General features: G+C 40.4%; 1 protein-coding gene across 6 annotated transcripts in view; it reads left to right on the top strand.

The window, feature by feature from the left end:
• LOC125462121 (meiosis regulator and mRNA stability factor 1) overlaps nucleotides 1-21,323 on the top strand; it is a 57,976-nt gene that overhangs the window by 16,355 nt on the left and 20,298 nt on the right. For 4 of the 6 annotated variants that reach the window (XM_059654187.1, XM_059654184.1, XM_059654185.1 and 1 more), the window contains exons 4-14: nucleotides 1,725-1,893; nucleotides 3,535-3,758; nucleotides 4,070-4,187; nucleotides 4,613-4,785; nucleotides 6,009-6,443; nucleotides 12,263-12,352; nucleotides 15,217-15,377; nucleotides 15,790-15,948; nucleotides 16,191-16,374; nucleotides 17,777-17,955; nucleotides 21,129-21,209. In XM_059654187.1, the coding sequence (XP_059510170.1) occupies nucleotides 1,725-1,893; nucleotides 3,535-3,758; nucleotides 4,070-4,187; nucleotides 4,613-4,785; nucleotides 6,009-6,443; nucleotides 12,263-12,352; nucleotides 15,217-15,377; nucleotides 15,790-15,948; nucleotides 16,191-16,374; nucleotides 17,777-17,955; nucleotides 21,129-21,209 (1,973 nt within the window). The remainder of the gene's footprint in view (nucleotides 1-1,724; nucleotides 1,894-3,534; nucleotides 3,759-4,069; nucleotides 4,188-4,612; nucleotides 4,786-6,008; nucleotides 6,444-12,262; nucleotides 12,353-15,216; nucleotides 15,378-15,789; nucleotides 15,949-16,190; nucleotides 16,375-17,776; nucleotides 17,956-21,128; nucleotides 21,210-21,323) is intronic. The other 2 variants (XM_059654189.1, XM_059654188.1) reach the window with 2 other exon arrangements.

Here is a 21,323-nt window from a genome sequence, read left to right as displayed (position 1 = left end):
CTACTCCCTTTACAATTGAATCCCCAATGACTTTCGCCCTTCCACTCTTTTTCCCGACCTTCTGTACAGCAGAGCCAGCCATGGTGCTATGAACCAGGCTACTGCTGCCTTCCCCTGCTGATTCGTCTCCCCCAACAGTATCCAAAACGGAATACCTGTTTTGGAGGGAGATGACCCTCCAATAGAACAAATTCACTGTCCGCATTTTGAGTGTCAACCAAAACACAAACCTTACATATTTGTAAGTACAAATAATTAAAATCACAATATAAAATTGAAGTACTTTCTTATATAATCCCCACTGTTTGCAAGCAAGCCATTTGTCCCATCGGGTACACACAAACCATCCAATGTACGTCCCACCCACACCCACCCCATCCCTATAATACTACATCTCCTATGGCTAATCCACCTAATCTGCACACTGGACATTACAGGTGATTTAGCTTGGTTGATTTACCTAACCTTTGGACTGGGAGGAAACTGGAGCACCCAGAGAATGTGCAAACTCCATGCAGACAGTCATCTGAGGGTGGAATTGAACCCAAATCCCTTATGCTGTGAGACAGCAGTGCTAACTGCTGAGTCACTGTGGTAGCTAATTTGTTTTCCCACTTTCCCCAAAATGTGTACTGCATTATGACAAACTTTATTTCACTTGCTCCTTGCCCCAAGTTAATCCCCTTTATTATAAAATGTACGTCAGTTTACAATTAACTGACGTATGTCCAGTAATTATACCAGTTGAGTATTCATGGCATGCTGTTCAATCTTGCAAGGGTCATTACATTGTGAGCTTAATTCGGTCTTTCTTATGATATATATGCACTTTTGAGAGCAGAAATTGCAAATCAGAATCCAGAACGTTTGTGCTTTAAGGCACATAGTCTGGGAATTCAAAGAATGATTGTGGGACTGTTGCTGATGGATTGAAATTAGTTATAACAGCCCTTTAATGTTCCTTATATCGGATATTTTCCCACTGTAACCTTTTTAGAGACTTCTGCTTCTTCTATTTTGGATATTATTCATGTCTTCAGCTTGGCAGTTCTTCCAAAATCACCCTACAGGTACTACCACCAGCGTTGGAGTTCCCTATCCGCATTTCACCGCAGATTGGGACCTGGGAACAAAAATTCCATCCCTGGTCTGTAATCATCGTGCCCTAAAATATTACTCTATGTTCAGGAAACTTTGCAGGGACACTTAAAAATGCATTTTTGTACAGAACTGGATAAATTAGGAAAATAAAAGAAAGTGCATTATATAATCTGTTATTACGATTTGCAACTTTAAACAAGAAGTTTGCAGTTGGTAATCAAACATGGACTTTTCTGAAAGTTTGACCAACTGACTTTACAGGTAAAGGTAGTCCTCCTACAATGTGATAGTTGCATTCTTTTGTGACCCCACGCTATAGAAAATTGGGTTATAGGGAAATTGCTAAACCAAGAGAGCAGAAAGTTTGCGTTATCCAGACAATATCCACTATTCATCAATGACATTACAGCCAATTCGTATTAACGAAACACACATAGCAAATTACCTGCATTATAAACAGAAACTGTGCATGCAGTAGTCTTGGTTTTGTAAATACATAAAAATTAACTTGCGCTAGATATTCTTGTTGAAGGAATAATAATTTTGTGTGTTTGCCTGATAGTAGGTTGCTTTCTGTCCAGTCTGAAAGTTGCTCTGGTTTCCTTTCTTAAATCTTTTTGCAGCCACCCAGATGTCCTGCTGTAGATGTTAAAAAGATTTGGCCAAATATTGCCCCTCCTGCTCAGTCTGTTCCAGTTCCCATATCATTGTGCAATCGTGTTCAAACCGAAGGTCAAACTGCAGAGACACCAACGTTAACAGGAAACTTGGGCCTCCAGCCACCAAAGTTTGGTATGTGTGACTGTAATATCCTTGTTTATGCTTTGACACTCCTTCCCATTAAAGATAACTTTTACTTTAAAAATGAAGTAGAGAGCTCAATATCAATCATTATTTGTCTACATTGAGAACCACCACCATTTTTTTCAAGAAAGTTGTATTTCTTAGGAAGGAGTAGTTAGATCAAGGATTCGGTTTCTGAGAGCCTGCTACGTTTCTGGTAACCAGCAGTCCAAAATTATTGACTTACAAACTGACTACAAAGATAAATGAACAACTGGAAAAAAACACACAAGATAGAGAGCTGTTTAATTATAAGGTAGATCCAGGAAAGCAGACTTAAAAAAAAAACAAAATCAAGAGGTGCTCAGTGATGATTTTTCATAGGTAAAGAATGATGCATGTATAAAGGACACATCACAGTCAATTTTAATATTCTTTTGACATGATATGTAGTTTTTAGGAAGAATTAAAGAAAAGAAAGGAACAGCGATTGGCCTCTCCACCCATGAACCCAACCCTCTTTCATTCCCCTCACCCTACCCCAGCACTGAATTACACAAGGCAGTCATACATTGCTTGTGCTCAATGTGCAGATTAGGATCAAAATGAATCTTAAATTCCACAATGGCATAGATAAACATTGTGTCATAAGCAGAACAGGCTGTCGAAGACCATGGTGTAACCAGTTGTAATAATGCTCATGAGTGGCGATCATCAAGTGTGCTTTATCTGATGTGATGTCCCAGTCGGTTTTTTAGAATCTGTTTGTGCTCTTCCTGAGACTAATTAAAAACAATAATCATGTCTAATCAGAATAAGTTAGAGCTGATTGAAGATGTGGCACTTGCTGTTCACAATTGATCATTCTGTATTGAATTTTCAATATGTTATGTCTTCTCAAATTCCTTTAGTTCCATCTAAGTAAGCCTTTCAATTAATTACGTTATTAATTTTCAATTACTAAGTCTGAGGAAGGGTCCCAACCCAAAACATCAGCTTTCCTGCTCCTCTGATGCTGCCTGGCCTGCTGTGTTCCTCCAGCTCCACACTGTGTTATCAATTAATAATGCATCTCTTGAAGTTTGTAAGGCAGCATATCGATGATCTTGCTTTGGTTGTCAATTCATTGCCATGTCTTCAATTTTTTTGAATGAATTCCTTCAATAAATAAAGCACTTCTCAGGTCACACCTCAATTGTTGTATTCAAATGTGCAAAAATTAATTTCATTTCAAGAGTCAGATGATGTTGCTGAATGAATTAAAACTGTCAATCTGTAAACAGTGAGACTCTTTTTATATTAATTTCACATGAAAAGAATACCTCAAAGCCAGTTAAAAACTTCAGTTGTGCAAATAAAGATGTTTTCAGCATACCTTTTAGCAAGAAAACCATTTTGCTTCCTTTGTGTGCCCTTCCAGAATATTATTTACATCAGTATATTGTATGGAAAATGATGCAATTACCATTGAACTTTCGTATGACAAAATGTTTTGGAAAACCTCGTTAATGAGTCAATTATAATTGATTACGCAGTCTAATGTTTAGAATATCTTTGAATTAATTACAAAATGTTAGAGGAATGAAGTTTTCATTAGCAACGAAAGTACACTTGAAAATGTGGTTCCAATGGTGAAATTTTGTTTTACAGGATCACCTGATGTTGGTACAGTTGGACAGCAGGAGAATTTACCTCCTATTGGGGTATTTTGGGATATCGAAAATTGTTCTGTCCCCACAGGACGATCAGCTATGACAATAGTACAGCGAATCCGGCAGCAATTTTTTCAAGGCCACAGAGAGGCAGAATTCATGTGTGTATGTGATATTAGCAAAGAGAACAAGGAAGTTATCCAGGAACTTAACAACTGTCAGGTAAGACAGCTTTATAACCTGCTAATACCAAACAACTGAGTGATGAAGTATGCTGTAAGTTATAAATGTAAATCATTTAATGTAAAAAATAATTAATGTTTCCTGTATTTTAGACTTTTGGAAGGTTGGTGAGTGTATGGTGATGACTTTTGCTTTCAGATAAATATTGCCAACATATTAAATTTCATTGACTTCAAAGTCATATGGGTTGTAAAATGGGTGTTCAGTCTGATTGTGTCAGGTTAGGTTAACTGTACCTCCCTTGTTCTTGATTGTGTTTAAAAGTTAGTGTTTTATCACCTTTGTTGTAGGTGACAGTTGCACATATCAATGCAACAGCAAAGAATGCTGCAGATGACAAACTTAGACAAAGTTTGAGACGATTTGCTGACACTCACACAGCTCCGTCCACTGTTATTTTGGTGTCCTGTAAGTAAATAGTTGTTTGACGATTTTTATTTGAAATATTTGTCATGAGAGGAAATGTTTTCAGCAAGCAACTTGGTAGTGTTGTTTGTCTCAGTGAAATATATAAATATATAAATATTGAATGAACACTACTAAACATCTGGTCATTTTAAGTTTGGAGATTCACAATGGAAGGAGTGATGAATATTGATGTATTTTGTAGCTGCATGTGTGTATTCTTTTAGGTGGAGTTCATGGTAAATATTGCAAAGCAGTCAAGCTTGTTTAAATTTGTGTCACCCTTCACAAACATTTCTTGATAAAGTTCTGAACAAGAGTAAATTGTGGAAATTGTGTCCAGCCTTTGTATTTTGAAATAGAAGGCCTAGTTTGATTTCAGTCAGAAATTATTCTTTTTAATGATTATGACTTTTATCATTTTGCAGCTGATGTTAATTTTGCCTTAGAACTGAGTGATCTTCGACATCGACATGGTTTTCAGATTATTTTGGTGCATAAGAATCAAGTTTCAGATACACTTTTACAGCATGCACATAAGCATTTCAAATTTGAGGAATTTGTTTCTAATTTACCACCAAGATTACCGGAAAAAACACCAGTAAGTGTTTTCTAAGCTATCCAATTTAAAATTAACATATCATTGAAATCTCGATAATTAAGGTCAAATGAGTCTGAAATAATTGTTTTTTCAGAAATTTTGCCCTATCTGCAACTATTCGTTTGCCTGATACAAGTTGGTGTCTTTACCTTATAACAAAATTGTAAATAAAATGTTATATCTGAAATAATTCCCCCAAAAGTCTATATTTTAGTAGTAACAGAAATAGAAATTGCTAGAAAAACACTGCAAGTCTGGCAGCATTTGTAGAGCAAAAGCAGAACAAACATTTTGGGTTCAGTGGCCTTCTTCAGAATTGATGCTAGTGAAGCAAAGGTTCGTATTTATGCAGGAGATAGCGAGAGGAAGAACTAAACGATAAGTGGAGATGGAGCCTAAAGAGACAGAAAAACAGCTGGACAGACAAAGGACTGTGTAAAGGTCTGGTGTGTGGAAGTTGGGGTAAGGACATGGGGGAAGGTGCTGAAGCCATAAATTTGTTCAACTCGAGTCCTTACCCTAACCCCTGCAAACCAAGCCTTGTCATCACATGGGCTGCTACTGCACACAACTCATTGTCAGCAACTAAAAGTCCCCATTAGCAGGTATTCATTCTCCCAGGCTGACCTTTACCAATTCCTTTGTCTGGCTAACTGTGTTTCTCTCTCTCTCCCATCTCTTCCCACCCCATCTTCTGCATAAATGCCAACCTTTTTCAACTACCATCAGTTCTGAAGAAGGGTCACTGGACCCAAATCATTCACTCTACCTTCTCTCCACAAACGGTGGGAAACCTGAGTTTTTCCAGCAATTTCTGTTTTTGTTTCTGATTTCTGGCATTCACAGCTCTTTCAGTTTTTTGTTTTATATTTTTGTAGTTTTTACTGGCACTGTTTCTTAGGAATATATTTGGGTACATTACCAACTTGGTTGCAGTCTTTGGATTTTATTATCTGATCAGTATGGCTGCCTTTTTCCTGTAGCATTTATACCTGAATGACTTAGGTTTTTATATTGGTAATTCAGATGCTTGGAAGTTGTGATGTATCAGTTAGAAGTAATTGAATTATGGGATCCTGCAACTTCTGTCAGTATTTTGAAAGGTATATTCACAAAATAAGGTTAATATCCACTTTGCGTTTTCATTAAAAAATAAAATTTGTCCTCTCATTTGTCTTGTTTCCACATGCTGTTGCTGACTTACTTTCTTACTTGCTCTTCAGCAATGTCATACTCTTCTGTATGCGTACAATTTACCACTCAACAGAGACAGCAAACAAGTAAGCAACAGGCTGCGTCGCTTGTCTGACAATTGTGGTGGAAAGGTTTTAAGTATCACTGGCAGCAGTGCAATCCTTCGTTTTACAAGCCAAGAAAGTGCTGAACGTGCACAGAAACGTATGGAGAATGAAGATGTCTTTGGCAATAAGATCCTGGTATCATTTACCCCAAAAAATAAAGATCTTTGTGAGAGCAAAAATAACTGCTTTACAGTTGAAAAAGCAAAATCCCCTAAAAAGGCAAACAAGGTGACCAAACTTTCTCAGCGGAACAAAGGCCTTGATGACCAGTTACAGAACAGTAAAAATTCTACAGTGAAGAATTTACCAACACCCCAAGGATCAGAAATTAAAGACAACAATGTCAGAAGTTTACAGGTAAATGATTCGTTTAATGCAACTCAAATTATATTTGGGCCATTAGAAAGTACAAAAAAGATATTACTGTGACCAAGCTGTATGAATGGCAAAAGAATGGAAAATCTTCAGTGTAATAAGAATAACCAAATCTACATCAGCATCCAGTGCAATACAAATGATTAGATGTAATTCATTTGGGGCTTGAAGTGATACAATCTAATGAAATTGAGGTTAGAAATTGAGTTTGACCAAACATGTTAACATGGCGAGTTGCAGAGACGTAGAGAATTACCAGGTGAGAGATAATGGGAACTGCAGATGCTGGAGATTCCAAGATAATAAAATGTGAGGCTGGATGAACACAGCAGGCCAAGCAGCATCTCAGGAGCACAAAAGCTGACGTTTCGGGCCTAGACCCTTCATCAGAGAGGGGGATGGGGGGAGGGAACTGGAATAAATAGGGAGAGAGGGGGAGGCGGACCGAAGATGGAGAGTAAAGAAGATAGGTGGAGAGAGTGTAGGTGGGGAGGTAGGGAGGGGATAGGTCAGTCCAGGGAAGACGGACAGGTCAAGGAGGTGGGATGAGGTTAGTAGGTAGCTGGGAGTGCGGCTTGGGGTTGGGAGGAAGGGATGGGTGAGAGGAAGAACCGGTTAGGGAGGCAGAGACAGGTTGGACTGGTTTTGGGATGCAGTGGGTGGGGGGGAAGAGCTGGGCTGGTTGTGTGGTGCAGTGGGGGGAGGGGACGAACTGGGCTGGTTGAGGGATGCAGTAGGGGAAGGGGAGATTTTGAAACTGGTGAAGTCCACATTGATACCATATGGCTGCAGGGTTCCCAGGCGGAGTATGAGTTGCTGTTCCTGCAACCTTCGGGTGGCATCATTGTGGCAGTGCAGGAGGCCCATGATGGACATGTCATCAAGAGAATGGGAGGGGGAGTGGAAATGGTTTGCGACTGGGAGGTGCAGTTGTTTGTTGCGAACTGAGCGGAGGTGTTCTGCAAAGCGGTCCCCAAGCCTCCGCTTGGTTTCCCCAATGTAGAGGAAGCCGCACCGGGTACAGTGGATGCAGTATACCACATTGGCAGATGTGCAGGTGAACCTCTGCTTAATGTGGAATGTCATCTTGGGGCCTGGGATGGGGGTGAGCGAGGAGGTGTGGGGACAAGTGTAGCATTTCCTGCGGTTGCAGGGGAAGGTGCCGGGAGTGGTGGGGTTGGAGGGCAGTGTGGAGCGAACAAGGGAGTCACGGAGAGAGTGGTCTCTCCGGAAAGCAGACAGGGGAGGGGATGGAAAAATGTCTTGGGTGGTGGGGTCGGATTGTAAATGGCGGAAGTGTCGGAGGATAATGCGTTGTATCCGGAGGTTGGTAGGGTGGTGTGTGAGAATGAGGGGGATCCTCTTGGGGCGGTTGTGGCGGGGGCGGGGTGTGAGGGATGTGTTGCGGGAAATGCGGGAGACGCGGTCAAGGGCGTTCTCGATCACTGTGGGGGGAAAGTTGCGGTCCTTAAAGAACTTGGACATCTGGGATGTGCGGGAGTGGAATGTCTTATCGTGGGGGCGGAGGCGGAGGAATTGGGAATAGGGGGTGGAATTTTTGCAGGAGGGTGGGTGGGAGGAGGTGTATTCTAGGTAGCTGTGGGAGTCGGTGGGCTTGAAATGGACATCAGTTACAAGCTGGTTGCCTGAGATGGAGACTGAGAGGTCCAGGAAGGTGAGGGATGTGCTGGAGATGGCCCAGGTGAACTGAAGGTTGGGGTGGAAGCTGTTGGTGAAGTGGATGAACTGTTCGAGCTCCTCTGGGGAGCAAGAGGCGGCGCCGATACAGTCATCAATGTACCGGAGGAAGAGGTGGGGTCATCCCACCTCCTTGACCTGTCCATCTTCCCTGGACTGACCTATCCCCTCCCTACCTCCCCACCTACACTCTCTCCACCTATCTTCTTTACTCTCCATCTTCGGTCGGCCTCCCCCTCTCTCCCTATTTATTCCAGTTCCCTCCCCCCATCCTCCTCTCTGATGAAGGGTCTAGGCCCGAAACGTCAGCTTTTGTGCTCCTGAGATGCTGCTTGGCCTGCTGTGTTCATCCAGCCTCACATTTTATTATCTGAGAATTACCAGGTGGTAGGTTTAATGCCCACTTCCTGTTCTTCGTCGATGTCCAGTAATCTTGTTGAAAGTTTATTTTCATCACATCCTAACAACCTCTTCATAACTTACTTTCCAACCGACTTTTGTGTTATCAGCAAATTTAGCAACCATATTTTGGGTCCCGTCTTCAACTCATTCATCTAAATTGTAAAATGTTGAGGTAGTACCAATCCCTATGGCGTATCACCTTGTTAACTGGAAACAGATACGTTTATGTCTACTCTGTTTCCTGTTAGCTAGCCAATCTTGTATTCATGATAGTATATTGTCCCTACATCATAACATTGTTTTGTGCAATAACCTTTTGATATGGCATATTATCAAATACCACCTGAAACTCTTAAGTACAGTACTGCAACAGTGTTTAATCTTTATCCACAGCACGTTACCCCTTCAAATAATTCCAGTGAATTAATTAAGTGTGATGTCAGTACATGAAACCTTCCTCACGCATGCTGTTTGGATGTTGTGCAAATTGAAAATCTTATTGCTTAACTTCCCAGCAGGATTTTGTTTGATTTTCAGTCTAAGCCAGCAATAATTCTTCATCATTTATTGAATTGTTTAATTTTAATTTAGTTCATGTCTGTTACCACAAATATGACATCATTGTTCATTTTGCACATTTTCTTCTAATATATATTGGATTGCTGCCTCATGCTGTAGAGAATATGTTCAATTCTGAAATAATATTGAAGCTATCACAAGGTTGAAGCCACTGAAAGTGAAAGTGAAGATGAAGAGTCGCTTTGAAATAAGTTTGTTTTCTTCAGTTATGAGGAGTGATGAAATGATACTATTAATTTGTTTTTCAGAGTTAACTTCAAAATAGCTGTTCCCATTTGCTTTGTGTTAGTGACTCAACAGATTTTGTTTATCTAAATAGTTTCCTTCCAATTTCTAGCTTTAGTGTGACATCTAGCTGGATCAGCACAATTAAAAATAAACAAGAATGGTTGGAAATAAATAGTGCAATCAAAAGCTGGAGAGAATATAGTTAAGCATTGTAGGTAATAATGTATTGATTTGCCTTCTTGGCACCTGCATATATTTTTGTATGCAAATTAGCTAGCCAGGAACAGCAAATAGGAAGTGAAGCTCCATTAATCCTTAATCAGAGGAAACCTTTTCCTAAATTTAATGCAGCATGTAAATCAGATGAAGTTGATTTGTTAATGTGTTACAGGTGTACTGCATCAAAAGGCTGTTGGGGGGTGTAAAAAAGCACAATGACTAGAGAACTAGTTTAGTTTCTTATAGTTGCTGCTGTTGAGCAACTGAGTTGGTGGTTGTTTGCCTATAGTATGGAAGTTTAGGCCCCAATGTGGTGTTTGAGCTGTTTGCTTTACCATTTCATTTGGAAGCTTTTAGTCCTCTGGTAGACCTGCCATTATGCCCAATATAAGGGTTCCTGTTCAGCAGTTTTTCAGGATGTAAATATTGAGTTTTAGCAATGCCTCTACTAGGTGACTAGACTTTAGCAGATTTCAATAGACACAAATGGAATTTTAGCAGGTAACTTCTCATCACTTCCAATTTTTTTTTTGAAGGGTTAGTAGATACTTCTATTGTCTGGTAGTAAAAGTGAGCCAAATACTATGGGAAAATTGGAATGTTAGACTTCTATAGAGAACTGTGGTTCACCAAATGGGTTTTGTAATAACTTAATGTGAATAGTTTAGAAGGTGTTTGAAGCTTTTTTTGGGTTATGGTGTACTGTGGTCTTATGATATCTCATCCTTGATTTAAAGGCTTGAGGGCAAAAGCCACTTGGCTCATGGTGTTGAGTATACCACAGGCATTAGAATGGGTTACTATAGCTGTGAGAGCTAGCTGCTGTAATAAAGAACAGAGAATGATTGGTTAAAATTTCAAGCTGAAACTTTAGCTACTTGAATATGGCTTAGAATATTCTGGTACCTACTCCTGTTGAGATAAAGATTTGAGAATTAAATGAAAATTCCTCCAGTCGTAGAGGCAGCGCAGCACTGTGAAATTGCCACCATTTTGCCAGACTTGTGAAATTTTTGTTGCCTTAACTCAATTAAAGCACAAATGTTATTTATGAACTTTGATTCACATCAGAGCTCTGGAAGAGGGAACAAAATATTTCTGTAAGTGACTCTACTGGGATACCGAGCTGAATCTTGTTTTAACAACAGAAGAATTATTTGAACAAGGATAGGATTGAAGTAGGAACATAATATCTTGCCTTGAGGGTTTCCTCGGGGGAGAGAAGCTTCCTTTTGAGAAGTGTTTGCTATGTCTAGAAACTCTGAGGTTGTTAAACATCAGCTGGGCAATATTAATGGGAGAACTATGCACTAGCTGAGAAGCATTCTAAATCAGTAGAAAAATCTACAGGATCCAAAGTGTTGTGGAGAACAAAGCAGTGCTCTAACTTCCAAGAAGCTAAATCATAAGCTGGAAAGAAAGCAAGCCGATTAAAAATGACTGCTGGAGAAAAGGCAGATGGAGATTGATTGATTGGTCACCCTATGCCCTAGAACCAGGTGGTGCTGTGTCGTCTCGAGGTAAAGAAAGTAGATTGACTGTTGGAATGATGACTGTAGAAGAACAGCATCATGTTGATATGCCTGAGCAACGTTGTTCCTATATGCATCAAGAGCTTCACGGTACTTTGTGAATTGATCAAATTGCTGCAAAATAAGCTCCCAGGCCAAGTTGACACTGATGGGATGATAATTACCACCAGGTGTAAACAAAGCAGAGACACCAGTAGAGTGGGAAGAAAGAATTGCAGTTCTAAACAGTAAATTCTAAGCAAAATCCACTCAATATGTGAAAATCTTGTACTGGTATCCCACCTCTGTGCTTTTGAGTTTTTCACACTACACAAAGCAGTTGACTACTGTATTTAAGCTTTAGTACATTGACATGCTATCAAGGGCTGCACTTTCCTTTAAAGAAAGTTCCTGAATCAACTGGAAGTCATTAACCTAAAGACATTCTCTCGGAAGAGACACTTAGATCAAACTAAGCAATGTGCTGTGAGAATTAGGAAACGGTGAAAAAATCGGGGATATGGCTGCCATTACGAGTGTTGAGTTGGTGATAGCAAAGGAGCTTGTCATTATCTACAAGAATGAGAGGAAAGAGATGCTGAGTTCGATCTTTGCAAGCCACTGAGGAATTGCATCTAGTTTAAGGCAAGAGAAGTGTTTTACTAGCTAAATGTGAGATCAGGGGTCACAAGCAAATGCTGTGCTTGAGAATATCAAGTCAACTGAGCTGAAGAGCTTCTCGTGACTTATAAAAACAGTCTAGACAGTCCTTGACTGAAGTGTGGGCTACATCGCTCTCCTCTTAACTGACCACCTTGTCATTTAATTAATGTTTACACTACACTACTGAATATCGAACAAGCAGTCATCAATGACTGTCAGTGAGATTGTAGAATACTTTGGGAGAACACCTTTTAATTTCATATGCTGTACCTGACATCTGATGAGCAACAATGGCCCATAGCTTAAGTGAAGAATTTGGATTCTTTGTAAATGTACTGAATTTCCAAAATAACGCATCTCCACGGCCCTGCCTCACACTCTGCAGTTGGAGTGTAATGAAATTGCTGACAGAATTGTTAATGAATCTAGGATATCTAGTATGAATCTGATGTCTCATTGTTGTCAGCAATTACTTGTTAATGCATGTGATTGTCCATATAGGAAATTCTGTGTAACTGGCCACGGACTCTGTGGATCCTTGTGGCTGATGAGCCTGACCCTGGAGCCACGTCTCCGATCGTGTTTTGGCAGGTGCTTCTGGAAAATGGAATTGGACCTTGATGTTAAGTTCGTCGGCATTCCTTTTCTGTACTTCCTTTCACAGATGGATGTTCTCTAAGAATTGCATCTTTTGTCTGTTTCTTCTGAACAAGGATCTCCCACACTTAGCATCTCATCAGGGACTCCGCCCCTGCCACAGCCACCCAAAGAGGATCCCCCTCGTTCTCTCACACCACCCCACCAACCTCTGGATACAACGTATCATCCTCCGACACTTCCGCTATCTACAATCCAACCCCACCACCCAAGACATTTTTCCATCCCCACCCTTGTCTCTCTTTCCGGAGAGACCACTCTCTCCGTGACTCCCTTGTTCGCTCCACACTGCCCCCCAACCCCACCACACCCGGCACCTTTCCCTGCAACCGCAGGAAATGCTACACTTGCTCCCTGACCTCTATCCCAGGCCCCAAGATCACTTTCCATATTAAGCAGAGGTTCACCTGCGCATCTGCCAATGTGGTATACTGTATCCATTGTACCCGGTGTGGCTACCTCTACATTGGGGAAACCAAGCGGAGGCTTGGGGACCGCTTTGCAGAACACCTCCGCTCAGTTCGCAATAAACAACTGCACCTCCCAGTCGCAAACATTTCCACTCCCCCTCCCGTTCTTTAGATGACATGTCCATCATGGGCCTCCATGAGTGCCACAATGATGCCACCCGAAGGTTGCAGGAAGAGCAACTCATATTCTGCTTGAGAACCCTGCAGCCCAATGGTATCAATGTGGACTTCACCAGCTTCAAAATCTCCCCTTCCCCCACCGCATCCCAAAACCAGCCCAGTTCGTCCCCTCCCCCCACTGCACCACACAACCAGCCCAGCTCTTCCCCTCCACCCACTGCATTCCCAAAACCAGTCCACCTGTCTCTGCCTCCCTAACCTGTTCTTGCTCTCACCCATCCCTTCCTCCCACCCCAAGCCGCACCTCCATCTCCTACCTACTAACTTCATCCCACCTCCTTGACCTGTCCGTCTTCCCTGGACTGACCTATCCCCTCCCTATCTCCCCACCTATACTCTCTCCACCTATCTTCTTTTCTCCATCTTTGGTCCACCTCCCCCTCTCTCCCTATTTATTCCAGAACCCTCACCCCATCCCCCTCTCTGATGAATGGTTTAGGCCCGAAACGTCAGCTTTTGTGCTCCTGAGATGCTGCTTGGCCTGCTGTGTTCATCCAGCCTCACGTTTTATTATCTAGGCTTAGAAAGCTGTTTTTTTTTTGACCCCCTCTCTTTCGAGTGCCTGCCTTGAATTGTGCAAAGATTTGCTTTGGCAGTCCAGACTTGGGTATCCTAGCAGAATTGATTTGATGATTATAGCCTCTGGTACTGTTAGCTGCTTCGGGGATGCTAATGTTGGTATGCTTGTCCTCCCAGCTGATGGAGAATCTAGCCAGTGCGTGCAGTACTATCTGAAAGGCTAAACACCACTGAAGGTGTGGAAAGTAGTCCAGTCCAGTGACTGAGTCATTACCATATCCTTGAGAAGCTTCTAAGGGTGGAGTTATCGTTATAGTTCCTGATTTCATTAAGCTTTGTCCAAAATGTATGTGAGGGACAAACTTATCAATATTTCTGATTGTGATTTTTAATTAAACCAAATGTGTGTAACTTACAAATGATATATGCAGGTTCTTTCTCTCTTCTTTTTTAAGTAACAGAATGTTTGGAGGAGTACCTTTTCAAAGCACTAGCTTGCCACAAATAGAAACAGATGTAGACTGTTTAGCCCTTGGAACCTGCACCACCACTTAGTGGAATCATGCCTAATCTGACATTCCTCAGGCCAAAGGCTTGCTGTGGTTAATAACCACTGACATCCGGTGTGCATCAAGGCTTGGGAGCAGAAGCCATTTCCTCTTCCATTTGGAATGTGGCGTTACACTGAGTTCCATGAATATTGAACAAAATTCATTTGTTTTCTTTAACCTGAGTAGAGTTTTCTAGGCCTGAAACATCAGCTTTCCTGCTCCTGTGTTGCTGCTTGGCCTGCTGTGTTCATTCAGCTGTACACCTTGTTATCTACACTTTTCTGAACTTGTTTACTTACCCGGGTGAAGGCAAATCACTTGGGCATGGCATGAAGGATAAAGTGAAATTTGGCCTTTGTGTCTTAGCCATTGAGCTTTTGCTAACATCTATCTCTATATGAAATAGCTGCTGTAAATTTTGAAGTTCATGGAGCAATGATGTTGCTGTGTTTAGTAACCAGAAACATAGTCTTAAATAAACTTAGTTTTTTTAACCAAGCTGTGTTTTAGCACTGTTATAGTGTCAGTTCCCTCCCCTTTTAACTAACTATTTGCACTCTGTCTACAGCTGAACCAAGTTGGATTCCTCCATTCGATAGCCAGAGACTTTCCCCAGGGCAGGATTGACTGCCACGAGGGGCGGGGGGGGGGGGTCATAGTTGTAAGGTGTTAGGAGGAAGGTATAGAGGAGATGTCAGAGGGAGGTTCTTCACCCAGAGAGTTGTGAGCGCATGGAATAGTTTACCAGTGGTAGTTGTGGAAGCAGAGTCATTAGTGACATTTAAGTGACTGCTGGACATGCACATGGACAGCAGTGAATTGAGGGGAGTGTAGGTTAGGTTATTTTAGTTTTGGATTAGGATTATTCCACGGCACAACATCGAGGGCTGAAGGGCCTGTACTGTGCTGTACTTTTCTATGTTCTAAGTTTATCTTAAAACTCACCTGGTTTTAAAAACTGGTTACAGTTGTTTAGCTTGATTGAAGGCTGGCTTTTCCCTGTTTTTGATTTGGGTAGTCAGTCACTTTTATATTAAATTGCATGGTAGTAAAAGGCTATTTTTATTTATTTTCTAAGGAGCTCTGTGGTATGGAATCGAAAGCAAAGCAAAGTGTACGTACCCAGAAGATCAAAAAGCAAGGAACTGAATCTTCTCCAGTTGGCAATTGCACCTCCACTTACTCCCCAGTTACTGCTAAAAATGTAGGAAACGGTGATTCGTTCAGTGGGAACATGAAGTGAGTCTTATTTAACATCTATAATCTAGCTGATTTTTACTTTTTTTTAATTGCAAGTTAATCAAACTTAAATGAGTGATATTTGAAACTGCTTAAGCATAACTATACTAGCCATTGAGGTGAAAGGAGGCACCGATTACTTCATGTACTTTGATCTGAGTGAAATTTGGGTGTGGACTGATTTGCCTAACAAGTCCTACATGATGACTTGATACCTTCAATGTTATTATTTACGTACAAAATAAAAATTTGGAAATTTATGGGTAATTTTTCCAGTCCAAAGAAGTGGGAAATAGGACTCCACTGACACACAAACATTGTTAGCGCTCAAGCGTAGTAGACACCATTCAAGTAATCTTTAAAGGAAGTAACCTTAAGCGATGTTTTAAAACCCACATTTATTTTTAAATAGGAGAGAAACTCCATCCTCCAGAAGTTCCTTGGAATCTCCCATTGATAAAATTGAGAAGAAAGCTGACTTCCATGTCAGCTCTCCTTCTGCTTTTTCTAAACTGTCAGTTTCAAGACATAACACACCACCTATTCCAGGTCACAGTACCTGGTCAACCAGGTAACTTTTTTAAAACATTTGTCTACTTTTCTTTTAAACACACTCAACATCATCCAAGAATTGAGGACAAACATTTAAAGTTAATCACTGATAAAGAATATTGAATTAGAGCTAGCTGATGTTGATTTATAGCTAGAGTTTCAGAGCACAAATTCAGAATTAAAAGTTTTGCTTGAGCAGTGCTTTTGAATATCTGATAAGTTTTAATGTTACAATGTTTGACTGTTGTATAATTATCTTAGGAGTCCATCCCCAAGCCTTTCAAACAGGCCTTGTTCTGTAAGTGCAAATCAAGCTCACTATTCTGACCCTCACACTGGCCCATTTGCAAATGGTGCAGACGTACAAGTCAGCAACTTGGATTACAGAATGTCCAGAAAGGAACTACAACAAATACTGCATGAAATTTTTTTAAGGCATAGCAAGGTAAACTGGCTGAATACTTTTATTTTGGACAAAGTAGTGTTTTGTATCTAAATGCTAGTCCAATCAAACTGTAAAGCTCTAAATAGCAGTCCATTATTAGCTGTGAATTTTATGCTATTTTATAAATCCTGTGTTTTGAGCTAGACTTGCTGTGAAAGTTTCGTTGGGTTAAGACTGAATTTGAATGTCAGTTATGGGCTGCGTTGACAATAATGAGAACCCTGGGAGGGGTGTGGGCAGTGGAATTGAAGTGTACACTTGAGTAATTGATTGTGGGACAGCGTTGTTTTTGGAAAAGCTGACTGACTTGGACTTGGTCACGTTTGACACATGTCAATATTTTATCCAATGCTTATTGAGGTATTCATACTCTTTTTTTATTTCTGTACAGTGAGAATAAGTGATTCTGACCTGGCAATATTTTAGGAGCTTTTTCAAAAGAAAACTGGCAGTAGAAATTTGGAAAGTTACTTATATTGTGGCCTCTTGTAATTGTGACAAAATAGTTTGCTATTATTCAGTTTGAGATTTGGGATATGCTTCTCATTTTAATTGTTTTGCTGGAAATTTTACGTGAATATTTCAGAGTAATAATGAATAGCAATTATTACTTCTACTTTTTGTCATTATTAATGTTTATCTTCTCCCTTAGACCAGGAGGACTACATTTATTGAAGGTGACTAAGAATCAAGTTGTATTTTACTGTTGTGGATCTTTGTTTAAGACCTGTAAATGGATCTGTTCAATTTTTTTTTAATCTTGTGTTCAGTAGCTAGCTAATTATAGGTTTCCCAATAGACCATGGACTTTGGTTCTGGTTTGGTTAATCTAGCTCATCAAATTAGCTAGATTGAAGTATTTGACAAGAAGTTAACTTCTTTTGATGCTGCTTGCCTGCTGTGTTCATCCACCTCCACACTTTGTTATCTCAGATTCTCCAGCATCTGCAGTTCCTATTATCTCTTCTTTTTGACAGTGGTGTTTTTAAAAAGTTCATCACATATTTTCACTTTTTTGGATTGCTAATTGCCTACTGAGTGGGAGCTATTACTTGAATGATGATTAAAACCCCAACTCTCTCTCCTGTGCTACCATACTAGTTGAGAGATGTCATATTGGCATGCATCGGGAACTCAAACCAGGCCTAGTATGGTCACCATGACTCAGTACCACACCTGATGCTTTTCACCATTTAGGCAATAAAAGAGATAATCTTGACTATTAAATTTTTCCTTGTTTAGTTTGCTCATAGCCTGTAATTTTGTGTTCTAATTAATAACCAGGTTCTTGCACAAACAGTTTTAAAAAAGTAGTTTTGTGAAGTTTAAAGAAAACAAATCTATTTGCTTAAAATTGAATTGTAACTGGAAGCTTTGTTTGTCTCCGATGTTGGATACATAGGTAAAGAATGTTGAACTAAGCCCTCATACTGATTATCAGCTTAAGGCAACAGTTCAGCTCGGAAGTCTCCAGGAAGCGATCTTGGCTGTCAATAACTTGCACAGATATAAAATTGGAAGCAAAAGAATCCAAGTATCACTAGCTACTGGAAGTGCCAATAAATCTCTTGCATTACTTGGGTAAGGTTGTTTCTATTTCTTGTTTTACTGGCTTGTGCCTTTCATGTACTATTTACCATACTATTTCCGGAGAGAGGGTGAAGGCAGTTGATTCGGAGAAAGCAAATCTCTGAAGCATTACAGTGACCACTTTTGCTGAATTTTGAAGAGATTATCCTCCCAAGGGACACTCCTTGGTAATGTGTAGCATTATTTGTGTCCCCAGAAGGTTCGTCCTGTATTCGGGCTCCCTTGGAGGTTGGCTGCAGAGGACCTGTCTTTAACTTATTTAGCAAGGCCCACTTTTCACTGTGGTAGGCCACAGTGTGCCATTTGGCAGGTCAAGCTGATTTTCCCATTGCTTGACTCAAAAGATGCTTGCTGTAGAACTTGCTCCAATTTGGGGTGACAGCAGATGGCTTATACAGATCATTGTGGAGTTTGTAAGCAAATTGTAACACAGTGACCCACAGCTTGTGGGTTTTGATAATCATTATATGTTAAGTGACATGCTGTTTAATGGGAGGATGAGATAGTTTGATACTACATGTGAAATGATGGTTACAGTAGTAAAATAGTTTTTAGTCAGCTACTGATTGGAGGAAAGAGCTAATTACCATCAACAGTTTAAAACTTCATTTATAATTGGAGATTAGAAAACTGAACTTTGAGCAAAGCTGAGGCAGGAATATCAGAGGAGGAGTAGGCCATTCATTCATGCATGCATGCTGTCTTTCATTCTAGATCATCGGTAGGTCATCTACTGCAATGCCATATCCTGGGGGCTCTTCCCCCATATTCCTTTGATTCATAGAATTTTAATTACTGATCTCTTGTTTGAACTCACTTAATGGCTGTAGTTCTCCACCGCAAGGCTAAAACCGAAAGGCTCAATCCTCTGAAGAAGTTCCACCTCACCTCAGTCCTAACTGACTTCCCACTTGGTCTGAGACTCTGTTCCTGAGCTCTGCTTCAGACTTGAATACAGGCTTAATCCCCTCAATAGGATAGTCCCACCATCCCAGGAATCGGTTTGGTGAGCCTCTGCACTGCCTTGAGAGCAAGTAAATCCTTTTTAGGGAAGAAATGCAGAACCAGAATATCAAAATGCAGTTTCGGCATTGTTGTACACATTTGAAGCAAGACTTTGCAAGAGAGCTGGAATAGAGGAACCAAAAAAACATACTGTTTGCTTTCTGAATCACTCGCTGCACGTGCTTACTAGCTTTCAATGACTCTTGTGAACAAGGACACATCATACCATATCCCTTTGAACATGAGCATTTGTCAGTCACACTATTCCTGAAATACTCTGCACCTCATTCCTTCTACCAAATTGGATGATCTGTAACTAGCCGCATTATGTTCTAACTACAGTGCTTTTGCTAGCTCGCTCAACCTGTTGAAGTCCCCTTAAAGCTCCTCTACATCCTTCCTGCAGTTCATGCTTTTACCAAGTTTGCAGATGTTGCAACACTAGTACACATTACAGTTGATCCCCATATCCTAATTGTTGATAGATTGTGAACTGTTGGAGCCCAAGTGCTGATCCTTAATGGTAACCTGGTCACAGCCTTGTAGCCTGAGTGATTCATTTATTTCTGCTGTCTGCTCTCTGTCTGTTAACCAATCTGCAATCCACACAAGTATATAACCGGGTGATAATGAAATGTGAGGCTGGATGAACACAGCAGGCCCAGCAGCATCTCAGGAGCACAAAAGCTGACGTTTCGGGCCTAGACCCTTCATCAGATCATCTGATGAAGGGTCTAGGCCCGAAACGTCAGCTTTTGTGCTCCTGAGATGCTGCTGGGCCTGCTGTGTTCATCCAGCCTCACATTTCATTATCTTGGATTCTCCAGCATCTGCAGTTCCCATTATCACTGATACAATATATAACCGTGTGCTTTAATTTTGTTTGCTAACTACCTGCTGAAAGAGACTTTGATCAAGCTTTTAGCAACGCCAAATGCCCTACATCTGGTTCTTCCATACTAACTCTGTCAATGAGATCCACACACAAGTCTATCAAGTTTGTCAAATATGATTTCTCCCATTCATAAATCCAAGTTGACTTGTTCCATTTTAGGCAATTATTTACTACATATCCAGTAATCACATAATTTACAAAAACAGAAGTTGCTGGAAAAGCTCAGCAGGTCTGGCAGCATCTGTGAAGAGAAATCAGATAATGTTTCAGGCCTTGTGGACCTTCTCAGAACAGGAAGGGTCACCGGACCCGAAACGTTATCTCTGATTTCTCTTCACAGATGCTGTCAGGCCTGCTGGGCTTTTCCAGCAACTTCTGTTTTTATTTCTGACACAGTATCAGAAGTTCTTTGGTTTTTATTATCATATCCATTACAATAGATTCTATTATTTTTGTCAACTTATGAAGAATGGCTAAAGAATCTGTGGCTCCCCATTTTCTTAAGTAGTGGAGTTAAGTTTGGAGCCATTCACCTGTTTTAAAATGCTTTTACCCATGTAGCTACTGATTTTTGCAGCCATCTCTTGTTAATACTGCATGGTTAAGGTAATTGGATCCTCATGAATTTGTCAACTTTCAATCTGGTTTAATTTTATAAACTACTTTATAAACTTCTCCTAATTTACTAATTCTCAAGGGCCATTAGGGATTTGCAATAAATGCTGGTCCAAATCTGAATGAATAACTATAAAAATTTATCTTTTGGGCCTGAACCCATTGCTCTTAATCAGGTACAACTCTAAGTGTACAAGCCTGCTTTAAAACTGAGAATAATTTTGAGTTCAAGTAGATCTTAACATGTAAACAGTGCAAATGATCACTAAACATTCCAATCAAAATTGTTCATTCTTCACCTTGATTAACACACCCACTTTCTATGGGATTCTGCCATGGTTACATCTGCATGCTTTGATTTCTCAGCTGATTGAAAGCCATTCCCTTTTTCTTTGCAGTATTGATCTGCCTTAAGAAAAGGAAGCATTGTAGTCCATCGCAACAACAGTCCACACTTTAAAAATCAGCAAATGAGACTAATTTTTGTTGAATCTTTTAAGGAAAAAAGACTAACAAAAACCCCAATCTGTACTTGGGTTGCTTTTGGTGACCAAATAGTCAAAACAGCTTGCCAAAGTATTTGATAACAACTTGTATAATGTCCTAACTTGATATCTTGCACTGATCCTGTTTGCTTTTTGATTAACAGCTCTGAAACCATATCCATTCTGCAGGATGCCCCTGCCTGTTGCTTGCCACTGTTCAAGTTCACAGAGATTTATGAAAAAAGGTATGTATTTTCATTACACATCTGAACTGTCAGACAATTCAACTTATTGACACAACGATTTAGTTTACCATGCTCACCTGTTTTGATTTGAGAAATCCGAGTGATATGGGAATA

The sequence above is a fragment of the Stegostoma tigrinum genome, chromosome 23 (assembly GCF_030684315.1).
Source record: "Stegostoma tigrinum isolate sSteTig4 chromosome 23, sSteTig4.hap1, whole genome shotgun sequence".
Lineage (NCBI taxonomy): Eukaryota > Metazoa > Chordata > Chondrichthyes > Orectolobiformes > Stegostomatidae > Stegostoma > Stegostoma tigrinum.
The sequence above is the reverse complement of the archived record's forward strand: the minus strand, read 5'-3'. Positions and strand labels throughout refer to the sequence as shown.